Below are 23,533 nucleotides of genomic sequence, written 5' to 3' on the forward strand. Positions count from 1 at the left end.
CAGAACACCACATGCTTCTACTGAAAAAGTATTTTTAATCTTTAAAAACATTTCCAGCTACAAGGGAAAAACCTAAAAAGTCAGCCACCTGTGAAGGGTTAACACTTAAGTTTTTAATAGCTGCAATGCGTAACCACTGAAGTCTACCACAGCCAGGGACTTCACAACATGGAAAATCTCATTACTTGTATTTCTGCTCTTGGGAAACCCCCTTGTTTTCCTTACTTCCCAGTGACCTGGCAAATAAGTCTCCTTTGCTGGAGAGTTGAGAAAGGAGACCCTTGTAAGTAGTACTCATGGTGTCCTAGCCCAATGTGGGCAGCAGCATGCGGGCTGGATACTTCCGTTTTCTTAAACTTCCTCCACTTCTTTCAGGGTGTGCTCCAGGATAGTGTCTTGTCCCTGGAACTTAAAATAGCCACGAAACAACTTTTTCTGAAGCACCAGGGGAAACCAATAGATATCATCTGCCCACATGTGCTTGAATGGCACCTCATCCAGCTGAAACCACTGTGGGCGCATTTCTGGTGGGAGAAAACAGAAGAATTTTGCATGAGCCTTTCTCTTGGGTTTTTTTTTCTGCCTAGACTTGGAATACCTGTCAACAAGCAGCTTCCCTCTAGAGCCCAGCTCCTCCCTTCTCAAAGGGATTTTGGTATGAGTAGTTCTGCATTTCTTAAGAGCAATACTGTCTCAGAAAAGAATGTACATCCTTCCTTCCCCTCCGCTAGCTACCTACCGTCACTTTCTGTTGGCTCTCCATGAAAATGATCTGCCCGGAAAATGTGGACATCCATGAGTTCAGGGTTGCCCACAAATTCAAACGTGATCTGACCCATCTTCTGCAAGGTGTCCACAGTCAGTCCACTCTCCTCCAGGAGCTCCCTGTAGGACAAGACATAGACCTCTTGACATGAAAGCGAGCAGTGGGAGAACAAAAAGGCAGTCATTAGCTTTACTCAGAGATTCAAAACACCTCAAGTGAACCAAAGGTGAAAGCTGCACCTGTAAAACAAAGCCGGGCACAGCAGAGTTCCGGCTTGCACCAAACTATGAACCTGCTTACATCACACTGGAGCCAGGTCAGATGGGCTTGTATGTTACCTCAAGCTCCTAAAGGCTGGTAGGAAAATATGTTGGAAGGGGAAGATTCAGGAAAATTGATTGTTTAGTATAATTTACATTCCTTGCAATGTGGCGATCCTTTCTGAGATAAGTGTGAAGCAGGCTAACCCTCATATGACTGTAGCTGGATGTGGCTTAAGAGCTCAGAGATGCACTTCACTTACACAGGCAAAAGGTTTTGCCAACTTCAAGCTAAAGCTTTTAGAATTGTGGGGAAGCAGGTCGTAACTACTAGAGCATCTACCTATACTTGCTACAAAATTGGCTACTGAGGCTAACTGAAGCTTATTTAAATAACACTACACACTACATAAAATCATTTGCACACAGAATGTTAGGAATACAGTCTCAGATTCAAATGCCATATAAAAAATACAAATGAATTGTGTAAACTTGCTATTTCTGCTCCTTGGAAGTACAGTTAGCATAAAGAGAGGCTAGAAGGCAAGACTTCCGAGAGCACTTTTAGAGACTTGCCAGACAGCGCTTTTCCATGCATCACCTTGCACAGCTACCCGAAGCACATTCAATTACTTGCTCTGTTTACCACTACACACTTGGGGCTTTTTTTATTTTTACCTACCTCCAACAGAATCAGCACAGCTTGAAGTTAGTCATGGTTTTTCTAATGTACAAAAATTAGGAATACTTTGAAACAGTGTATCTTCAGCTGAGGTTAATAATTAATGTTGTTGCATATTTGGCAGTAACAATTTTAAAATGTAATGGAAATGATCTGTAAGGCTCCAGCTTTCTTTGGCATCAATTTCATGGATCCCATCCTTCAAAATTACATCCCAGCTTAATCTTCCTGAGAATCTATGTCAAAAGTGGAAGCAGTTTTCCAGCAACAAATCTAAAAGCCTCATTTTACAGGCTGCAATAACTGAACAACAAAGCACAACACTGCTATTATTCTCCAAGCAATTTATCTGTCAGCTGTTTGGCTCCATATATAGTAAGTGGAAACATTATGGGTAGAAAGCTAGAAATAATGAACTAGCTAAATGCTGCCACAGAAGGTGTGCCACTGAGGAGCTGCGGGTGCCCAGGTGCTCACAGGAATGTGGTATATCCAGCAGAGGATGGAAATCTTACCAATATGGGAAACTTGTTCATGTTTCAGTTGAATATTTAACTATCTGTGCTGTGAGGACACTTCACCTTATGCTGCTGCAAACCCAACTGAGACAGTGCAACACGGAACCACAGCCTAACACCTCAGCTCCGAATACAGAGCAGAGGTGGTGCAAGTTCAGTTTGATTTGGACTGTGTGACACTTCCTGGAGAAGAGCTGCACCCTGAGGCAGCACTGCAACAGTGGTGGTCCACCAGGAAGGTGGGCTGTGTGTCTAGCTGGCCCTGGCTCTGGCGACTGCTTCCTGCCCAGCTGACCTCAGTGGGAATCAGTTGTGTCATTCTGCAGGAGACTCCTACCAGCTGTGTTGAAAGGGATGAGGACTGGACTGGTCCACAGCAGCAGGTGGTGGCTGTGCTGTGGCACATTGCACTTAAATTGAAACTATTATCACTTAACATTTCAAATGGACTAAAGCTCCAGTTTCTAACTCTGGGCTAGCACAGACAAACACGCACCTAGGAGATCAAATGCTAAGTTAAATCATTAGCTTTACAGCACAGTCAGCAGCAGTGTAAGCCTAGCAAATGAAGACTTGCTTTAAGTAACAAAACTGATCTCCCTCCTTCCACTCAGGGTTGGTAAATTACACAACCAACCATGATGTAAGCATGTATGTTACATGGTACATTAACACCGTGCACTGCTGGGTGCGCATCTGCACAGAGGGTCCTTCCGTCCCCTGGATGCGCTCACCACAGAACCCCGGTGGTTGCACCAGCACAGCTGAGGAGACGGTTCAGGGCAAAAGCTGTTGGGTAGCTGTTAGCACACCAACATTGATCTTCCTGCAGGTGCGAGGGCAATTCTGGGCATGTATCAGAAGGTAAGGAGGTGGCAAAGTGAAGCTTTGTATCAGCAGCATTCAGGTAAAAGAGTGAGGTACCTAGTTTTTAAAGGCATTTCACAGTTCAGCTGTGATCTGCTATTTCATTTTAATGACTAGGCAGAAGAACTTCAAGAAATCAGTACTAAAAGCTTAAAAAAACGGTACTGTACCTCTGTACTGATGGAACGCAATTCCCTAACTCAGCATTACGCTTAAAAATGTCACCATGCAATCAAGTAATAAATTTCCATGCTGCCTTTCATAAAAGACCCCTGAGAATTTCTACTATTCCATCACTGTGTTTTCACACAGTACTACAAATGCTACTGCGAAGTTGCAACTGCTCAACAGCTTCCAAATTTAAACAATAAACAGCTTCAAAATTTAAGTGATAGGCGGTACACTTGCATAAGCTGCAATTCTGCTATGTAGCTGTAATTCAACTCTGCACCTTTCTGAACAGTGCAAGAACCTCTGTCCACCACTAGAAGAACAAGTCTCAGTTTAAATCAGAGTCCAGGAGATGGGAAGGAGGACACTTGGTAACTTCCAGTTAGGGACTGGACGACAATTAAAGGTTTGCAGATGACAGGCAGTGGGGAGCAATCCTGTTTCTTTGTGCATTTGGATGAACCCTCATCACCTGTGCAGCAGGTGATTTTCTCTGTTCAGAGGAGGCTCGTGACTGCGCGGGTGGGTAACACACTGGTTACGCTATGAGGAGGGTGTTACTGCTCAGCTGAGCTGCGGTAACCCCGCCTGCAGCCCACCACAAAGGGTCTAACGCCTCCAGGGCCCAAGCTGTGCCTCAACACTTGCCTCTGCCCGGGGGAGTGGCCGAGCCGGGCCAGGCCTCACCTGCGAGCAGCCTCCTCGATGCTCTCCCCCGGCTGCACCTTGCCCCCGAAGCCGTTCCACAGCCCGGCGCCAAAGCCCCGCTTCTTCATGCCCAGCAGGACGCGGGGCGGCTGCACCACCAGCACCAGGGTGAAGAGCCTGGTCGTGCACATGGCTCCTGGGCGAGAGGCGAGGAGGCTGCACCAGGGCCCCGGCACCCTCAGCGGGGAGGCCGGGCCGCTCCCCCGGCCCAGGGGGCGCAGACAGCCCCTCACCCCCCAAACAGCCAGCACCCCCTCCATAAATGCCTGGTGCCCGCCACCCCCGGCCCAGACCTTGGTCCCCCAGCGCCTACTCCTCTAGCGCTCCCCACCGACCCTTGCTCCGCTGCTCCCCCTTCCCAAATCCCTTGCCCCCAACAGCCTTCCCCCCAAACCCCTGACCCCTCCGCAGCCCTTCCCCAAACCGTAAGCCGAGACCCCCCAGCACCTCTGCCCAACGCCCGGCTTTCCCGCCTGCCGCCGCCTCTTCCCCTCAGCACCGGCCCGGCCCTTCCCGCGCCGCCGCCGCTCCCGGCCCGCCCCCGGCCCGCCCCTGGCCGCCGTGAGGGACGAGGGCGGGCTGAGGCGGCCGCCATGGCGTGGCCGGGGGGCGCCGCCGTTGGCAAGTGCGTGGCGGGGCCGCTGAGGGGATCCCAGGCGCCGCGCCGGGCCGCCGGGTCCCGCCTTGAACCGGGGGTCGGTGGGGCGGCCCCGGCGAGGTGCGGCCGTAGTCCCGGCGCCTGAAGTTTTTGTCAGGAACGGGTAACGGGCCATTTGGGTTTGTCGGGAATGCTGGAACGGGGTTCATTACCTGGAAAGCGACGGTAGCAGCGTGGCCGCAGCCGGGAGGGAGCCTCCGGGAGCTGGGGTGGCCCTGCTTCCCCTGAGGGGCTGATGGAGGCCGCCCTGGCCCTTGCTGGGGTCCCTTTGCCATGTTGCGCCGCCGGCGGCGGAGCGCGGCCCTCCCTCCTTCCCGCCTCTCCTCAGGTTCCACCCGTGAGGCCGCAATGAAACACGGCCCTTCTCTTGTGGGTAGACCTGGTAGCTAAAGGTGCCAAGACTCAATTTGCCGGCTTTTTTTTTTCAGCCTGGGAGGAGCTGTATTCGATGTTAGAATTAAGTACTACGGAGACTTTGGAAATACATAGTGGTTATGTACTAACTGATTCTCTTGCCTTTCATCCCGGGCAGCTGTAGGCGTTTGGTGAGCAAATGTCTACACACCACGGGAAGGTTTCAGAAGAAATCTGGGACTGAGCACAGGTGGCTGCAGCGGCACTTGAGGGACCCCTTTGTCAAGGCAGCGAAGCAGCAGCATTACCGTTGCCGAAGTGCGTTCAAGTTACTGGAAATTGATGACAAGCTTCATATTCTTCGTCCGGGGCTTTCTGTTCTTGACTGTGGAGCGGCACCTGGTGCTTGGAGCCAGGTTGCAGTACAGAGGGTCAACGCCTTAGGTACCGGTAAGCGCATGTTTTTGGCAGACAAGATGGGGATGATGCTCATCTTGAAGTGTGTGAGAAGGTTCAGCTGTGTGGTGGTGGTGTGGGGAAGGGCATGGGTACTGGCAAATGCCAGTCACCGATAGAAGCCTGAAGGTGTGTGCCTGTGTGGCAGTGAATAGTGACTCTTTGTATCGTCTGGAGAAATCATATTTGCGAAATAAAAACTTGCCATGTGGTGCTGGTGTTCTGATTAACTGCTGTGGGGAAGATCCCTTCATTGCATTCTGAAATTGGTGTGGCCTCCAGCAGGTAACTTGGGTTTTCTGAATTTTTATTTCCCTTCTTGAAAAATGGTAGTAACCACTACGTCCATTTTATGTGTGTTACGCCATTTATATTTACAAGGTAAGGTGTTATCATCTGTACTATTGTCCAGGATATCTGGACTGTCAGTCTTGAAAGAGCAGAAGAAAACCAAGAAAAATACCCCTTGCTTATCCAAAGTAACTGAGTTTTCATGTCTTGAATGGATTAGCTTAGAGCAAACCATCCATCCGATGCACACAGCAAACTCTCAAAGGATGAGACGACCAGACATGGCAGGTGATACGGTTTTTGTTTATTGACTAACGTGGCACTCATGCATATGCAGGTTGTTTGCAACCACTATGAGTGTTCAGTGTGTCATTCATTTTTATAATCTAGATCCTGCTGTCCCCACCGGCTTTGTCCTTGGTGTTGACCTCCTGCGGATTTCTCCTCTGGAAGGAGCAGTGTTCCTGTCAGAGGCTGACATTGCAGACCCAAGCACGCTGAGGTCGATTCAGAGCCTGCTTCCTGCAGAGAAAGTAGATGTTATCTTAAGCGACATGGCACCTAATGCGACAGGCATTAAAGAACTGGATCATCAGAAGCAGATCAATCTGTGTTTAGGCCTGCTGAATCTGTCCCGAAGTATTTTAAAGCCAAAAGGAACAATGCTTTGTAAATTCTGGGATGGATACGAGTCACATCTTCTGCAAAACAGACTGAAGGAGCAGTTCCAAGACGTGAGAACTATAAAGCCTCATGCCAGCCGGAAGGACTCTGCTGAATCTTATTATTTGGCAAGACTGTACAAAGGGAAATGAAGGCTGAGAACAGCAGGTTATCGTAACAGGTGATCAAACATTGATTGGAAATCTGAATTTGGCATGTGTTTAAAGAATAAATCCCCCCATCCCTGGGAAAATCTGACGCAATTCTGATGAAGTACATCATGCTTTTCAAAAATAAACCGGGATGGTGTCCTACTGAGTTTATCCACTAATTATACAAGCAGAGACATCCATTCTAGCTTCTTACCTGTGGAGAAAAGTGTTGGGTATGGAGAGGAATAATCTGAAAGGCAACCTGTGGGGCTGGCATAATGGAAATGAAAATAAAACAGTGATTATATGAGTTTTTAATGTATGCTTGAAAATCATTGCATTATTAATGTCATATATGAGACTAACCATCAAGGTGGTTGTCAGAATGAGAGGGAACAGTGAGGGGAGTTTAAGCCAATTTGTTGCCTCTTCATCTTTCTTAAAAGCTGGTGCAATTTGTTAGCACATGTAAAAATAGGTAACGTTTTTATGTGTGTCGGGATCTGCATTGTCTCATGTACGATCTGTAAGGCAGCCGCTCGGGGTATGCGACGTGACTCTGGAATATTCAGCCTGATGGCTCTACTGCATTTTCTAAAGACAGGTTATATTTAGAAATTGCTACTTCATGGTACTCATAAATCCCGTAAATGACAGGAGGGCAGGGTCATTGCTACTGAGAAGATAATTTCCCCTGTGTTTTCACTAATGTTTTGTATTTGAGCAATGATGTTTCTCTAGGTGAAATGGCAACATGTTCCCTGGATCCTAGACACGGAGAATTACTGATTGAATTGCTAGAATTCTGTTTGGAAAAATAAATTTAGCCACTGCCTTATCTGGAAGTGACAACTTTTACATTAAATAGTGCTTTTATCAGACCGACTGTGGCATGAGTTGTAAGATGGGCTGGCACCACTGACTTTTTCAGGCTTCCAGGTCTTTCTCCTTATAAATGTTTTATTTGGGGTGACTTACAGATTTATCAACTATTAACTGCTTGAAACTGCTGGATCTCCAGACTGAACGGTGTGTGCGGAAGCGTCAGCCCAACAGCCTGAACCGGGGCGTTGAGTGTTGCTTTGTGTGTTTGGGAAGGGGAAAAAATAACGTTGGTGTGCGCTGCTGGGAAAACTGCTGCCTGCGACTCGCAGCGGGAGCTGGGGCTGGCTCCCCCGGCTGCAGTGGCGGTGGGGCAGGACGGCCCATGCGCGGGCAGGAGCGCTGCGGCTCCGTCCCGGGTTGCAGCGGGGGACAGTGCGGTTTTGGCGGGGTGGGTTGCGGAGAGGCGGCGGGGGGAGGCCGGACTGGAAGGGGCTTCGCACCGAGGCGGGGCATTACGGTACGGCGCGGCGGGCGTGCGCGCCTAGTCCCGTCGTTACGGCGGCCCGGCCCGCTGTTCTCGCGAGAGCTGGCGCGAGTTCCCGTGAGATCTCGGCGCCGGGGCGAGGAGGGAGATCCAAGCGGGGCGCGCGCCGCCGCCCGCGGCGGGTGAGTGAGGGAGCGCGTGAGGGGGCTGCGGCCCGGCCCGTTCCCGCCGCCCGGCCGAGCGGGGGGAGGCTGCGCCGTGTCCCCGTTTCTTCTGCCCCTGAGGTGGGGTAGGGCTGTGGGCGCTGCCGGGGCCCCGCTCCCCCGCTCGCCCTCGGAGGGGTCCCTGAGGGCGAGCCCCCGCGGTGCTCAGCGCGGCCCGGCCGCGGCCGCTCCCGGGGGTCTAAGGCGCGGGGCTGTGAGGGCAGCGGGTCCCTCGGTGCCCTCCCGGGGAGCCTTTGCCAAAGGGTTCTCTGCAGCGGGGAGGAACGTAATCTTTAACGCTCATCTTGGTTTCGGAACCGGCTTGCTGGAGCAGTTACCTGTTGGCAGTGGTCTTTCTCGAATTTATTTATCTGTGGTACTGAGGTACTTACTTCGAATAAACGTTTTCATTTGGGTTTTGGCTGATCTTGCCAGTGTGCCTCTATTATGTCTCCTCATTGTCATGATGTAAATCAGAAGAGTAACTGCTGGCTTACCCTGAGAGTTACCCCATGCCCGTGGCTCTGGTAGGAGCCTGTGTGAGTGTTCAGTGTCTTCCCTGGTCCTGAGCCTTCACCTGTGCTGCTGGGGCTTGCTGGGGTGGGCAGTCACCAGAGGGTCTTCCTGAAATCTCCTGGAAAAACTTGCAAGCTTTTCCGAGCTCCAGGCTTAGTTTGTCTTTGGCCTTTTAGTTAGTGCCCTTCCAAATTTGAAGAAAGAATTGCAAAAACTTTGATGTGAACAAGGAAACACAGTTTTACTTAGAGAAATGATCTGTGAACTTGGGAAGCCTTGTTACTGGAAGTTAGGCTCCAAAGTGCTTTTTTGGAAACCAGAATCAAGTTGTGTAGAAGGTAGGGTTTGCTCCCAGTACGGAATTATTTCTACTCCCCCATCAGCTTCAAACGTTTGGAGGAAGAGTAATGAGTTCTGTTAGTGTTCAGTGTTGTAGATCTTCATGTCCTACAATGTCAGCTTGCATCCCAGAATCTATCTTGATTGTATAGGAAAGAATTCAATTTTGTATGACTTACGACAGACTTCGTATGCTTATGGGCTGATGTTCTGGGGAGAGTGTATTGAAACAAAATCAAACCGTTTTGGGTAGGAAGCTCGGGGAAGAACAGGATGTCTTGCATCGGTTTCTTGTTTTAGAGGCCTACAACTTCAAACGTGGTTGGATAGTGTTTTCTGGTTCCAGTTCACCCCAGCAGTATCTGTGGATCCCACCAGTTACTAGCAGGTTGGGTTTTGTTTTCCTGTAAATTGGAAAACCTTGCATTTAGTGTTTCTTCAGGGCAATGACGTTAGATCTCTTTTTTTACTAAAGCAGCCATTATATAACAGCTTGCTCTGATCGTTTTTCTGATGAGTCTCTGTGTATTTCCAGAGCCATGGAGGATTTGGAAGGTAATACCACTGTTTTCTCCACCCTGAGGTCCCTCAACAACTTTATTTCGCAGCGTATGGAGGGGATGTCTGGGCTGGCTACGCCAGGATCGACTCAAAGCGCCTTACAGACTGAGTACCAGCAGAGGGTGCAGGTGAGGTGTCCTCATCTTGGTGATGCCTGCGGTATCACTTCAGTGTGGTTGTGTACTCCTTTTGATTTCAGGATTCGGGATTGATTTCATTAAGATCTGACCATTCTTTCTAAAACTGATATTCTTGCAAGCTCAATGGTGGAAGCTTGCTTTTGGTCAACGTTCTAGAATATTTCCCCTTTTTTCAGTGCCAGACATTTATTTCTGTTTTGTGAAAATTTAAGAAAGGTCCTTTGAATTTCTTCCCTGTTAGTTATGTCTGTATACCAGCTCAGGAAATTCAGTTGTAAGTTGTTCTGACATTTCTGAACAAAGGAGCTTTATAGCTGTTACTCTTTTTCTAGTAAGTCACTTTGTTACCTTTTTTCACAATCTTCCTTGAAGTTTCTTTGCCTGGACACATACAGGAGACTTGCATTGTGCTGTGGCTTTGATGTGCTAACCAGTAGTGATTTCTTGTCCACTTCTGTTCATATCCACATGGGGTTTTTTTTGACTTTTTCCTGTAAGCTGCCTCATGCACATAAAGCATGGAGCAAATTGACATCTTGGATCATAAGGACCGTTTGTTAGGCAGGAATGAAGATTCTGTCTTCTGTTCCTTAAAATAATTCTATTTCAATCTCTTAAGTATAAAATAAGCTTGCTTTTTTTTCAGTGTAAATCTGATGGACTTGAAATGTTGATAAAAACTTATGCATTTTCTGTCTTTTACAGAGATAGAGGAGTCTGTCGTTAGAGAGTCTTCATTAGCTATGTGTTGAATGTACATTGCTTAGATGTGAGGTATTCTATTAATACTGTCTGTGCCTTAAGGTAATTTGAATGAAAAAAAAGAAGTGTAATGTAGCAGGCAGTTAGAAAAACATGTTTCGCTCAGCAGTTAAATTTCTTGGGGAGCGTGATCTCTGCCACTTGGTTAGCTGCTGTTACTTTTAGAGGCCTGTGGAGTTCATAATTAACCTTTTTTTAGATACCTTTTGTCAGAGTACCTCTAGAGATTGAATGAGAAATTCTGAATGAAGAACTTGAAATTCACCTCTTTCCAACTAGCATTGATTTGATAGGGGTTTCTGTGTTGTTGAACTCTTGGTTTTCCCATCTGCAGCTGATGTGAGAAGTACCACAAATATGGCGATAGTTTCCTTGTAATTTGTGAAATGGCATGCAAGTGTCAGCTGAATAATACAGGGTGTGAGATAATGATATTACTGCAATGCTGTTAATAGTGTGTAATGTCCCTTTTCACACATGAACTGGGCAGTTGGAAGAACAAGCTGGACAAATCCGCTCCAAATCCCAGCTCTTGCAGGTGGAACGAGAGAAGTTGCAGATGGAGCTTAGCCACAAACGAGCGCGCATTGAGCTAGAGAAGGCAGCTAATACCAATGCCAGAAACTATGAGGTAAGTATGACAGTTGCAGATGACTTGATATCATAGGCCGAAGTCAGAACATACCTTGCACATCTGTGTTGGTGTTTGGATCAGGGATACGCTGTTGACTTCTCACGTGCTGTGCTTTGGTTTGCCGTGGTGTGTCTCTGAATATGTGTAGTCAACTTCTTTTGGATGAAACTAAACTGAAAGATGCAGGCCGGGAGAAAGCTTGGTGCTCTCCAACTGCTAATGGACACTGTCTTCGTGAATGCGCCTGGAAAGCATTTACTGTGTTTGCATTTACTGCAGATGTGGTGGTGGTGTGAGTGTCGAGTTCCCAGCACCAACTGTTTTGCTCTACAGATCCCCTCGCAGTGCATTGCACTAATTGCTCATGTACCCAAGAGTGTGAGCGCTGAAGCCTTGTTTGGTTGACAAACTGATGATCTGATCACTAGATTCTGTTAGTTTAGCACTGAAGGCAGCAATAACAAAAGGGATTTGGAATTTGTTTCTCCCAGAAGTGTTTAAGTGTTTTTCTCCCAGATGAATTTAAACTTCTGCTGGCACAGTTGCAAGCATTTAGTTTTTGTGACTGTAATTAATTGGAATGGCAGCAGTGCCAACCATGCACTGTCACACAAGAGAGCTTGCACTGATAAAACAGTGAGCCTCACTCAGGGACTAACAGCTTTTATTAGTTTCTGGTTTTGTGCCCACATATGTTTGCTTAACTATGTTACTGAAATAAGTAGTAGATCTGTGGGTTTTGTAGTATAATAAAGGTCTGATTTTTTTTTTTTTTTACTTAAAAGGATTTATTTAAATTTATTTAAAAAGAAATCTTTAAAAAATAATAAGCATGTTTTTGTTGCATTTTACAAGGGTGTGCTGGGTGACAGATTTAGTGTGTAGTGGTGAAATAGCAAGTCAGTGACTAAATTCCTCATTCCTCTGAAGTCAGGTGATGTGGGTTAGGCCACAAAGAGTTCAAACTGGAATATAGCTGAGTCAGTCACAGAAACCCTTGAAATACTGGTATAAAAAAAGGGAGCAGCACTAATCCAGCACTGTGGTAATTACCCTGCTCAGATGCTGTGTTTTTCTGAGTCATGTGGATAAAGGTTTTAGGAACCTCACACTGCTTTGCATAATCCTTGCTTACTATGTAAATCCGTGTCTCGATTTGCTTTGATTAGCAAGGCAATTTACTGCACATTTTTTCAATAACTGTTAATCAATTTGTGGTAGGAACAAACTGAAATGGTGTATGAAAGTTTGTCAGACTGCAAAAATATTTATTGTATTCATTGATAATACTGTGCGTTTAAATCCCGTTTCTTTTCTATTAAATAGCCTCATATAATTTCAAGAAGTTGCAGAGAGAAGTTCGTCTTATTAACCCAACGACAGAGAACTGAGTTTCTGAAAGTCAATTTGCTATGCATGGGTCAGCTTTAAATTGGAGCATCAAATGTTTTCATCTTTGATCCACTGGAGAGTGTGCAGTGGAGCCTGTGAAACCATGTCTGTATTCTCATATTCATGTCTTAGTCTAAGAGATTTGGAAGACTGTCTTAATTTTCTAGCTCCATTGCCCTGCATAGTTCCTTGGCATTGATCTGCTGCTGGTAGGATCTCTGCCCCTGCTAGTGGAAAGGTTAAAGCTATGGTCTGAGTAATATTGTTCCATGATGATGCCTTGGTGGCCACAGTAATGAGAAATGAAGACAGGAGAAATGAAAGTGGCTTCACCTTTGTGCTACTTTCTTCTTACATTTCTTTGCTTTTTTTTCCTTCTTTGCAAGCGAGAGGCTGACCGTAACCAGGAGCTGCTCACACGCATAAAGCAATATCAGGAAAGGGAGACAGAAGCTGAAAATAAACTGAAAGAACAAATAGAGATGAACAAATCCTATAAGAAGAGCATGGAGACAACGAGTAAGAAGCTGCAAGAGAAGGAGAGCAAATTAGCTGAAGCTAATGAAGTAAGAACAGAGTAATTTTTTAATCTGTTCATAGCTTCAGGTGACTTTGCAGTTCTTGTGAATTGAAAATGCCCTTTTTGATTTAAAAAACCCCACACAACCGAACAAAATGATTGGAATCACTGTGTTCATCATCTGGAAATAAATAAATGCTAGTGTGTCTTTGTGTCAAAGTTTGGAACCTAATCAAGTCCAGACCCAAGTGAGCAAGTCAGAAGATGTTGCAGTGTTAATTAATAATGAGATGAGATTTCTTAGACAGATTGATATGGAGAAGGAGGAAAACATGTGCAAAAGTCAGGTTACATGACATTGTGTAAAGAAAGGGGAAATGCTAGAGGAGGTAAGGTGGGAAGGTGTTCAGGGAAGCAGGGAGAACTGCAGAGTAAATGAGGCCAAAGTTAAGTACAAAGTTTATCTTCCTGAAGCGTCTTAAGTGCCTGTGTGTTCCACTGTAGATTGAATGCTTGGATAATAATTTCAGGTCTTTTGGATGAATGTCTTCTCAACCCTCAGCCTTTTCAGATATTATGATAGTTAAGTTCAGCTAGTTAATTTGAAACTTTTCTGTTTAAATTGGTTTCTTGCACCAGTTGTGGATCAGCAAGCACTAGGTCCTTAAACCTTCCTCCTGCCTAGGTGTCACTGGAAATGTATCTATGTGATAAAGCGGGTAAACAGATTTAATGTGCCAGTTATCAGTGATTAAAAACAGGGAGGCAGTGGCAGCACATGAGATAAACTAAACCCACATGTGAATTGTGTTCTATTTCTGTGTTCTTTTTATTTCCACATCCATCAGTATCAAGATGAGAACCCTTTATGCATCTCTGTCTAGAAAACATCTTACGTATGTAATGTTTTGAGGCTTTTCTCTCTTTGTTCAAAGGAGCAGAGTAATGGCTATTTGAAATAAACCTGTGCATTTTTCTTTAGAGTGAAGATATTTTGAACAAAATTTTAAAAACAACTTGTCCTCTACTTTTAAGGAAAGCATAATACATCTGGTATTTGGTTGAGGCAAACCCAGACATTTTCAATTTTGAAACCCAGACAAAATGTATTTGGAATGGTTGTGGCATAATTTTTTTACTTTAATATATATACTGGTGTTTTATCATCATCTGGCTTTGAAGCTTGATATTTTTCATGCCAGTTTGAGGTCACCCATTTTAAATAGGTAATGGAAATCACAATTTGGGTGACAGATGAAAGCGACTAAATGATTTTCTCTTGTCTTTGCTTTTGAGATGAGTTTGCAGGTCTGAAGGTTTGCCAGTGGGTGGGATTGTTTCTAGATTCAACATTGGTACTTTTTAGTTGCATATGATTTCTGACTATCAACATCTGTAATGTCCAGCTTGGAGAGTCATAGCCTTGTGTAGTTATTCTTCCTTTCCATTAATTCAGACAATCGCTGTATTAAAAGGGAAGATAACAGAGCTGCAATGGAATATAATGAATCAAGAGATGCAGATGACAAGCCAAGACTCTCAGAAGCAGGAACTGATGGAACAGCTGGATGTTCAACATAAGTAAGCAGGGGATGAATGACTGTAGGGGGAAAAAGTCAAACAAAACTTCAGTCTTCTGCAGCTGTCATCACTCAGAAAAACTTTCAACAGCGTTTGATTTCTGCTCTTCAAAGGGGTTCTTTGATCTGGATGTGCAGGTTATAACCGTTGTTTGAAACTAGCTCTGAGGTGCAATTTAATTGTACCTTGAGAAGAAAAAAATACTTGAGCTTGAAATCTTGGCAATGTCTTGTGTTCGTGGTAGAGAGTTAACAGAAGGCGTGTGGGTGGGAAAGGCTAATCTGAACTTTATAGACTGAACAGAACAAAAATATCGAGCCTTAAATCATAGTTGAGGGGTAGTTGAAAGATAAGTGTGTTTTTCCTTGCTTACTAAGTTCAACTCTTCAGTTTCAAAGGTGCTGTTTATTTGCTATGAGTGTGTATTTGTTTGTTTCAGAATTAAGGTGTCTTGATTTTTGGATACTTCTCAAGATAGATCTTTTTATTAAAATGGCTATTTTTGTCTATAATTTAGAGGGAGATGGTATGAGTGTGAAGCTATGTTGAGTGCCATATAGCTTGTTAGTGGTGTTTAAAAGTGTTTGTCGGAGATACTTCTGCATGTAGGTTGTTTCTAGCATGTGATTCCTGGGTGCTAAATGCCTCTTGTGTCTACATCTGATAGAAAATGGCAAGAGGCGAGTCAGCAAATCCAGACATTGCAAGCAAGCCAATCCCTACTGGCAGAATATGAACAGAAGATTAAGGTAAGAATCTTTGTGGCCTATATAAAGCTTCAGTTTTTAATTTATTCCATGGAAGAACAGAACAGTGTTTTTTTTTTAAACTTACTATTGCAGAAATAAAGTTTGTTTGTCCTACAAGAATCTGATCTGGTGGTCAGCAGGAGCTAAAGTTGGCTGAATTAATTTGAGTTGACCAGAGTACCTACAATTAGCTGGAACATGACAATTTTCACCTTTGTTGTATCAATTGGTTGGGGAAAAAAGCAATCCACCTATGCTTTCTGTATGGAAAAGTGATTTATGTCGTTATGCAGTACTTTGGAGAAATGTTCTGTTTGGTCTTGTGCCAGAGCACAAGATTGCTCTGCAAAATATTGCTTCTAGAGCAACATTTTTTTCAAACGGTGGAGGATGAACTTAGCAGCTACAGTTACTCTTCTGCTTCCCAGAAAATCCTTCTTCTGGAGTTGGGTTTTGCTCTTTTAGAAAGTGCAATTATTTGCAAAGGTTTCAAAACTGCACTGACTTAAATGTGAGTATAGAGATGCTTTATGTCCTTTCAAATTAATGTGTGGGCTGGCAGGAGTGTATTTTTTTCACTTGTCTTATCCTCGTGGGAGAGGTAGATATGGAGAGTTGCTTTGGTTTGAGCAGGCGCTGATAGTGGCATTGCCTGTAGTTGCTGTGAAGTAAAGCTAGAGTGAAAGCCAGCCTCATTGCCAGCTCTGCGACTGCAAGAAGAGACTTAATTGAACAGAAAGGTTGGGAAGCAGATTATCAGAGTGCAGTCCAGCTCTAAATAAACTTTCTTCTTTTTTGGAGAAAAAACAGTAACGTTTACCGTAATGCTAAAATGCATGGTTGTGTTTCTTTTCATTTCTAATTCTTGCAGGCCATCCAAGCATCCCCTCTACACTTCATGAACAGAGGGCTAGAAGACAGGAAAATCATAGATTTGGTTTAATCAGTAGAAGAAGGTCCTTTTAATGATTAGTAGAGTTCTTTTTTTGTTATGAACTTAGGGTAAACAGGTGTAGAGAAGAGGCCAGCCCAGGTGTTACAAATGGAATGAGTCATCCCTACTTTGAGCATTGGATTGGACCAGATGACCTACTGAGTTCCCTTCCAACTTCATTCATGTCACTGAGTTTAAAAAGTACAATGGAGAGGTAGCTCTTGAGTTCCGAGTTAATCATTGCTATTCTCTTGTCGTCCCATGTTTTCCAGGATCTGGAACAGAAGTTCTCCCAGCAGGAACATGATGCTCTAATTGTCAAGAACATGAAGGCAGAACTGGCCCGTTTCCCAAAAATGGAGCGGGAATTGCGCCAACTCAGGGAGGAAAATGCCTACTTCAGGTGAATGAAGGGTTGTTCAGTTGTTGAGAGGCTTATCTTGTGTTCTTCTGTACCTGCTACCATTGCACTATACGCTCTTTCAAATCCCTCTTTTGGGCTTACTTTAGGGAAAACTTTAGAAGGAAGTTTAAATATTTCATATAAATACTGTGTATGAATTGAGCAGTGTTGTGATCGTTACTAGATGAGAGGATTTGACAACATCTGGGTAATCTTCCTGAACACAAGAGCCTCACAGGATGCATATTGATTGTTCTGGATGGTGACATATTTGCTAGAACAAAATTAAATGTTTAAAGACAGTGATGAACTCTATACAGCTTTGGGAAAGAAATTCCTATAGAGAGAAGAGACAAGTGAGTGTTTCTTTAAAAACTGTTTTTGCTTAGTTATTGTTACCACTTTTTTAAAGGGCTGTTTTTCCAGCATAATGTTTGGAAAGTCTTTTGTTTAAATTTATAAAGCCCTCTGATACAGCCCTTTGTAGGGTAGACTTTCTGGGTTTCTGAAGTGGCATTTAATTTGAAAAATTAAATTTCTATGTACTATGAAATAACTTGCCTTAAAGATATTTTTTTTTTTTTAAAGAATAAACTTAATTTTCATTTTCTGGTGCATTTAAAAAAAAAAAGCCTAGATTACATTGAGTGATCTTGCCAGCTTTTTCTTATTCTAAAATTAAGTAATTTCCCTTCACTTCGTTCTGGTTATTGTTTTCATTATCATTTAAATTGTTTATCTTGCAATCTTTTCTCATGCTTGTTTTTTGTGCACAGAAACATGATACCAACAGATTAAAGGTAATTTTTTAAAAAAGTTTTATCTTACCCTTGCACACCTCTATTGAAGTAGAGAGAAGCAATCTCAATGCTTGCTTGGTCACCACAGAGTACTCAAAAAGCCTGAGCGTCTGCCGCTTGCTGTGTTCCAATCCTGCATTCAACCTGACTGAAGATCAGAGTTAGGAGTCTTTTGGTACCCTTCGTGCTGCTTTGCCAATCAGTAAAGCAGATACAGAACTTCAGATTGTTTGGACATAATTAGGATGGCACTTAGAGTAGACAAAAATCAGTTTGGTAAAGCTGCGTTGTGTTTTTTTGGTGGTTTTTTTTTTTTTGATAGCAGTGGCTTTGCTGTGAAGGTTACAGAAGTGAATCGGTTGAACATCATAATGTCTGTTAAATGTCATACAATTCCCTTGTAATTCCATGTGTATCTGGAAGTTTGTGAGAGTGAGCTGAGTTGCATGGTTCTAATCGTTGTCTTTCTTTTCACCTTAGGGAAATGAAAGAAAACAATGGGTTGCTTAAAGAGGAGGTAGAAGGTCTCCAAAGAAAACTGGAACGCTATGAGAAAGTCCAAGCACAGCTAGTGACCGTTGAATTGGAAAATGAGGTGAGGAGCTGGGAACACTTGGTGGATGAGCAAAGTAGGTTTTTTCTTTGTTGCCTGTCCTGTCTTTTAGGCTCTTCCTGTGTTGTGTTATTTAAGACATTATACCTGACTTAATTAATGGGTTTGAACCAGGCATTCCCAAACTCAAATGCCAGCATGAGGAGAGCTAAGGCAATGAAGGGAAAAAAGGCAAAATGTTCAGCTGGACATCTTGTGTAAAGAACAATCTTGGTGTAGTGTCTTTTTTGGCTTTGCTGTGTCTCTTACACCTTTTTGCTGTTGGAAATGCTTTTTTATGGTGTTAGGCAACACCATGTCTGGGCAGAGCTTAACAGGCATGTGGTAAGAACCTGGATACACACTTGGATTACTGCTAATACTAGCAGGGCCAGAATATGGTCTTAGATGAATAGAATTGTCTTGCTTCCATCCCACTCTGTATCAAGCATACAAGTGGGTTGTCAGGACATTACTTGTGTAAACTTGTTGATCTGCAGAACTATGCTGGTATCTGATCAGGTTTGGATAATGTTATCTGGTATTGACTGAAAGTAAAAAGCTATAAGAGAAACTGGAAGAGGAGAGATGGGCACTTCAGCTGCTACCGAACTGGTGTTGAGAATACAGCTTGTTTTCTTCTCTGCTGCCAGGAGTCTGGCCTGCCAAGGTCTAGTATCGTGATGGTAGCTCACAGGGGTAGGTAATCTATACTGAGGTGTAACATGGGTTCTGTGTGTCATAGGGCTGTGGTGACTGGGAAAATGTTTGTGAGGGCTGGAGAATGACAAGCTAAAAGTACTAGGTAAGATGATAATGAAATTCACAGGAGGAAAAGGGAAGACACTGACTTTGACTGGAGGATTATGAGAAAACTCTTAGTCTCTAACCTTTCTTTTGATCTCTGGTTTAGAAACTTCTGGGAAAATTAAAAAGCTGGGAGAAACTGGACCAGAGCACTGGCTTGAATATCAGGTAGGTGTTCACAGCTGTGGAAGGAGGTAAAACTTTTAAACCACTTTCCTCTTAATCATCTGATCTCTGAAGTGTGTTGGTCACACTTTCTTGCTATTTCTTCTTCATGTGGAAGCTCTTCCAGTACTCTTTATTATTTATGAGAAGAACCACAAGATACCGTGTTATAAAATATCTTGGGCAATTAACAAATGTTTTTCACCAAGTCAGCTTGACCACTGTCTCTGAAGCCAAGGTTCAATTTTGAATTCTTTGAACTTCTTGCATATAGCTTCATTCATGTTTAGTTAGAGGTTCTGCTAGCTTAGTAAGTGAACTCTTATGAATTTTAGGGCATGTCCAGAGGAGAGGATGTATGTTACTTGTGAAAAAGTGTTGTAAGGATGGTTTCTTTGAAATCCAGGTATCAAAATAAGCTGTCAGATCATGTTGTTGTGACTTTTCTTCCCTAAAGCATCTGAAGAACAGTTGTTAATTTAGTTAGTCTAACAAGAGAAATGGAATAAATGCAGTTTCTTATAAAAGTGGGATGCTGCCCTGCCCCGCCCTTGTAACACAAGCTAGTCTCTTTGTGTACGGTTACATAACAACTCTTCCTGACATCTGGAGCACTGAACCAGATTTTTTAAGGTCTCTGGTAGGTATGGAGTATAAAGAGAGACTGGTAAATGGTGCATCTTGTGATCATTTTGTTTCCACTGCAGAAGGCTTTCTGTGCGGCTACAGTGCTTTTGTGTGTCATGTTTCAGCACCACTTTATTTTCTCTAAACATTTACCTTGTTATTACATTAGAAAGAGAGATGGTTCTTCATAAATAACTGTCTTGGTGTGAGTATTATAATACAGATCACATTCCATATTGGATCATTGGATGACCTGCGCAGAACCTAATGTTACAGATTGGTGTTTTTATTCCATTCCTTGCACCTGCCCAACAACAGAGCTGTGTCTGCACACTGCTGGGGTTGTTTGGAAGTAGGAGTGTTTGGATATGTACATATGGTTTAGGCACATTACTGCTTCATGTGAAAGATAATTGTGTTCAACTTGGGAAAGCCCCCATAATTTTCTCACTGTTTTCTGTTTAATGAAGATAATGAACCTCTTTCTAAAGTCATGCTAGTAGGTAGCATACTTGAGATTCTGTCCTGCATCTGCTGAGGATACATACATTTAGATGAACTTAAGAGTTGTGCTAAATCTCCTATGGCAAGGAATGGACAGTTTCTGTATGAATGCTTTTCACAAAACCTGTTCTATCAGACAGTGGAGTAAAAGCTTTTTACTTAACCTCAAGCTGTTAAAGGTTTAATGAGGTAATTTCACAATGGGAGAGAAATGGAACCAAGTGATTCTGCCTGTTGAAGCCTAATAACTCCTTCATTTAAAATCAGAATATTCACTGTAAAATGTTACGTTTTTGATTGGGCCATATTGTTTAGTGCTATTAATGGCGTCTTATACAGAAAAGGGAATTGCTCTTGAGGAAAATCATCTTTTGCATGCAATTGTAGCAAGTGGAACTGGATGATTCCCCCCTTCTCTTTTTTTTGTGTTTTTTTTTTGTTGAGTTTTGGGGGTTTTTTTGTTGCTTAGACTTCTTACAGCACGAATTATGTTAATTTTTGGTCAGGGTGATGAAGATGATGAGAGATCATTGTCCTGGTTAGCTTCCTGGAGTATGCTGTTGGTGAAAGTTTGAGAAGAGTTACTTGCCCATCTCACAGTAGAAGAAAGTGGGAACAAGTGGGACAATTGTCCGAAAGAGCCAGAGCAATGTGCTGTTTGCTAATAACTAGATAAGCAACAGAAAAGGGAATGGATTAGGATTTCTCATCTTCCCTTATGTTCTTCATTGGTACAGAGAATGTAAGGGAAGCGTGTGCAGCATGTAGTGGTTTAGGAGAGGATGGTTTTTCATTTCCTTTAGCACTTCCATAGGGCTTGTTCTGTCTGCTTTTGGTGGTTTCTGTTCACCAATTGCCTGGTCCCAGCAGCCTTTTTGTCAGATTGGCTTATGATCAGACCGTCATGTGTCATTTTATGTAATAATACTTGGGAAAGGAGGTACAGCTTTTAGAAGTGTAATAGTAATCCTACTGGGTTTAGTATTGGTCTCTTTTTGGTAACAATGAACGAGCTAAGTATTTATAATGCTTCACCTTTTGGGGGGAAGTCAAGTTCATTAACAGTTTACTCAAAGGCTAATCTTGTATTTGCTAGTTCTGGATTCCACTTGTAAGCTCCTGGGTTTTCCTCTTGCTCTCATAAACATAAATATGGAAACAAAACCAGCTCTAGCTCTAGAGCACATTGGTGTGTTTGCGTTGCTGTGGAGCAGTGTTCTTTCCAGAATTTGCCCTTGGAATTAATGCCTGCCTTATACAACTGTTACATAATATCCTTGTAAGCTGCAGAATATCCAAATAATAAAATAATACACACCATAGTTATGTATGAATTATGAATCTGCACAGTCTTTTTTTGTGTTCAATTATATATCCTTTTGATATCTTGATCTTACTGCCTACTTTCTGGTTGGCTTTTTTTCTCGTGGGTGTAATTTTGTCTTGTAGGTCTGTTTTGTATGTCACTGTTATGCTGTTGGGGAATTTCAAACATTTACCACGTGTTGCTGTGACTTGATATTCCTGCTGTAGGAATAAAAAGGTACTAAATATCTGAAATTCTTGCTTTGTAAGTAGAAAGTCATACTTATTTTGCAGTTTACCCTCGTTGAGAAGGGTATTAATGTATGGCTAGCATAGGAGTTTGTTATTAGGAAAGAGCTGTGTGGAGAAAACAAACTTTTTTTCCAGGACGTGCTGATGTAGTTTATTACACAAACACTGGATTTTGAAGAAATACAGAGTTGTTGACCGTCTTCACTGAAAGAACCATGTTAATCATGACAGACTTGGTTGTTTTTCCAGCATTTGACTAATAGCTTAGACATATTTTCTAGGTAGTTTCTTAGCTGCCATTTAACAACATGTGTTTTAACAGAAAAATGTTTCTGGAAGGTTGTGTGTGAGAGGAGGTGGGTGCTGTATTTGGATGGCAGTGTGCAGAGCCGCCCAGGAGATGGCATCCTTTCTCCTGCTGCTGGAGAAAAATTGTTTTTGCTCCAGTCTGGCAGGCTCAGCCTGATGTAAAAACTATCAGCTGGGCACCTTAAGAAGGGTCAACTAGTCTAAAGAAAATTGTTCGTTGTTGCTATCAAATGTTTTTAAGTCACTTTGATGCTACATGCATACAATCACAGTCTTCTTGTCTAGTACTTGGGGTAGTAACTTGGTATGAAAATGGTTCGTGCATGTTTCTCTAATGGTATACAGAGTAGAGTGCTTTTCCAACCAGCTCTGTAAACTTCATATTTACACCACATTCTTCATTTCTTCTTGTTTAATAGGAGTTCTTCAAAGCCTGGTTCTTTTCTCCCCACCCCAGGCCTTAGAACTGCATCCTGTAGAGCAGCACTGTTATTATTCTGACTTTTCCTTCTGAAGCATGTAGCAGATAGCCAAATAAAAAAATGAGGGTTCATGTTCTGTGAGCTTTTAATCTAAATAAACCTTTTTTGCTGCTTCTTGTCTATGGTTGGTATTACCTTTGTCCACTAATGAATTTGTTAGGTGATTTTCCTATTCGTAAACAGATACGCCCTGGAGTACAGAAGAATGCAAAATGAGGTGCTTTGAGTACATTTTAAAGATAAGGCAGTTAGTAAGTCAGATATGGAAGACACTGATAGTCATTGAATAGCAGCTGACAAGAGTTAATACTAAATTTGTATTTCTTCATAAGTGGCAGAAGACTAGAAGCTTTGAAAGGTTGAAGTTTTGCTGAAAAACTATGCAAATATGTAAAGGCTGACAGGTAGACCACAAGGAACAGCTTCAGAGGAGTTTTAGTCCAAGTGCATTTTTTTTTAGAAACTATAGTAATGCCTGAGGTAGTGTTTGTTTTGGTTTGGTGTTTGTTTTGGGATTTTAATTGGAAGTAGTGACTGTATGAAGTTTTGTACATTTTTTACCTGTTGGACTCAAAGATCTTTGTATACACAGCAGAATTATTTTGTATCAGTGGTCAAATATATTAATACTCACCTATTTAAGTAAGTCTTTCCTTTTGGGGGCACCATTTTCTGTTGCAAGTAGTACTGGCAGGTACTCCTCAGGTTCGGAGTTTGGGCATGGAAGATAAAGTCAAAGTTTTTGTTCATATTACTTTTCAGAACAATTTTCCTTTTTTTCATGCCCATCACAGGGAGGCAATGGAGAGATCAGCTGTCCTTTTCTGAAGGGCCATGGAATACAGTATGGAGGTTAAAGGTGGAGGCTGACGTATCAAAAAGAAAAGTAGTGTGCTTGGACAATTCTGTGTTGCTCAGAAGCTCCAGTCATGGTCTCGGACATTCTTGAGTTGCATCTAATTGCAGTTATAAGGCAGGTCTCAGCCCCATGATGCCTATTGCATAAGGCTCACCTGGAGGGACTCTTAGGTTTAATGAAGCATGGATTTGGAGAGTACCTATAGTTGTCCTTCAGTTTGCAAGGATAAATTTAGTTGGCTT

The 23,533-nt window shown here is 43.1% G+C and overlaps 3 protein-coding genes across 6 annotated transcripts in view; 2 read left to right on the top strand and 1 right to left on the bottom strand.

Annotated features, from left to right (window-relative positions):
• Positions 1–15: 15 nt before the first annotated feature.
• On the bottom strand, positions 16–4,974 carry NUDT1 (nudix hydrolase 1). Of its 3 annotated transcripts, none has more exons than XM_037386816.1 (4): positions 4,783–4,974; positions 3,952–4,108; positions 740–885; positions 16–524 (listed from the first exon to the last, which is right to left on the bottom strand). In XM_037386816.1, the coding sequence occupies exons 2-4, from the start codon at positions 4,101–4,103 to the stop codon at positions 352–354; spliced, it is 471 nt and encodes a 156-aa protein (XP_037242713.1). In that variant the 5' UTR covers positions 4,104–4,108; positions 4,783–4,974; the 3' UTR covers positions 16–351. The 3 variants fall into 3 exon arrangements, with proteins under 3 accessions (XP_037242713.1, XP_037242711.1, XP_037242712.1); XM_037386814.1 differs by lacking the exon at positions 4,783–4,974 and adding an exon at positions 4,420–4,483; XM_037386815.1 differs by lacking the exon at positions 4,783–4,974 and adding an exon at positions 4,420–4,470 and having other exon boundaries at positions 3,952–4,128.
• Positions 4,489–7,427, top strand: MRM2 (mitochondrial rRNA methyltransferase 2). The gene is made up of 3 exons (XM_037386813.1): positions 4,489–4,597; positions 5,163–5,434; positions 6,122–7,427. The coding sequence occupies exons 1-3, from the start codon at positions 4,566–4,568 to the stop codon at positions 6,544–6,546; spliced, it is 729 nt and encodes a 242-aa protein (XP_037242710.1). The 5' UTR covers positions 4,489–4,565; the 3' UTR covers positions 6,547–7,427.
• A 540-nt stretch (positions 7,428–7,967) lies between these two features.
• MAD1L1 (mitotic arrest deficient 1 like 1) overlaps positions 7,968–23,533 on the top strand; it is a 380,463-nt gene continuing 364,897 nt past the window's right edge. Inside the window, exons 1-9 of one of the 2 annotated variants that reach the window (XM_037385754.1) lie at positions 7,968–8,037; positions 9,449–9,602; positions 10,867–11,007; positions 12,789–12,968; positions 14,379–14,503; positions 15,171–15,252; positions 16,459–16,589; positions 17,870–17,984; positions 18,895–18,956. In XM_037385754.1, coding sequence (XP_037241651.1) covers positions 9,453–9,602; positions 10,867–11,007; positions 12,789–12,968; positions 14,379–14,503; positions 15,171–15,252; positions 16,459–16,589; positions 17,870–17,984; positions 18,895–18,956 — 986 coding nt within the window. In that variant the 5' untranslated portion in view covers positions 7,968–8,037; positions 9,449–9,452. The remainder of the gene's footprint in view (positions 8,038–9,448; positions 9,603–10,866; positions 11,008–12,788; positions 12,969–14,378; positions 14,504–15,170; positions 15,253–16,458; positions 16,590–17,869; positions 17,985–18,894; positions 18,957–23,533) is intronic. The other variant, XM_037385755.1, reaches the window with a different exon arrangement.

This window comes from Falco rusticolus, chromosome 4 (assembly GCF_015220075.1).
Source record: "Falco rusticolus isolate bFalRus1 chromosome 4, bFalRus1.pri, whole genome shotgun sequence".
Taxonomy (NCBI): Eukaryota; Metazoa; Chordata; class Aves; order Falconiformes; family Falconidae; genus Falco; species Falco rusticolus.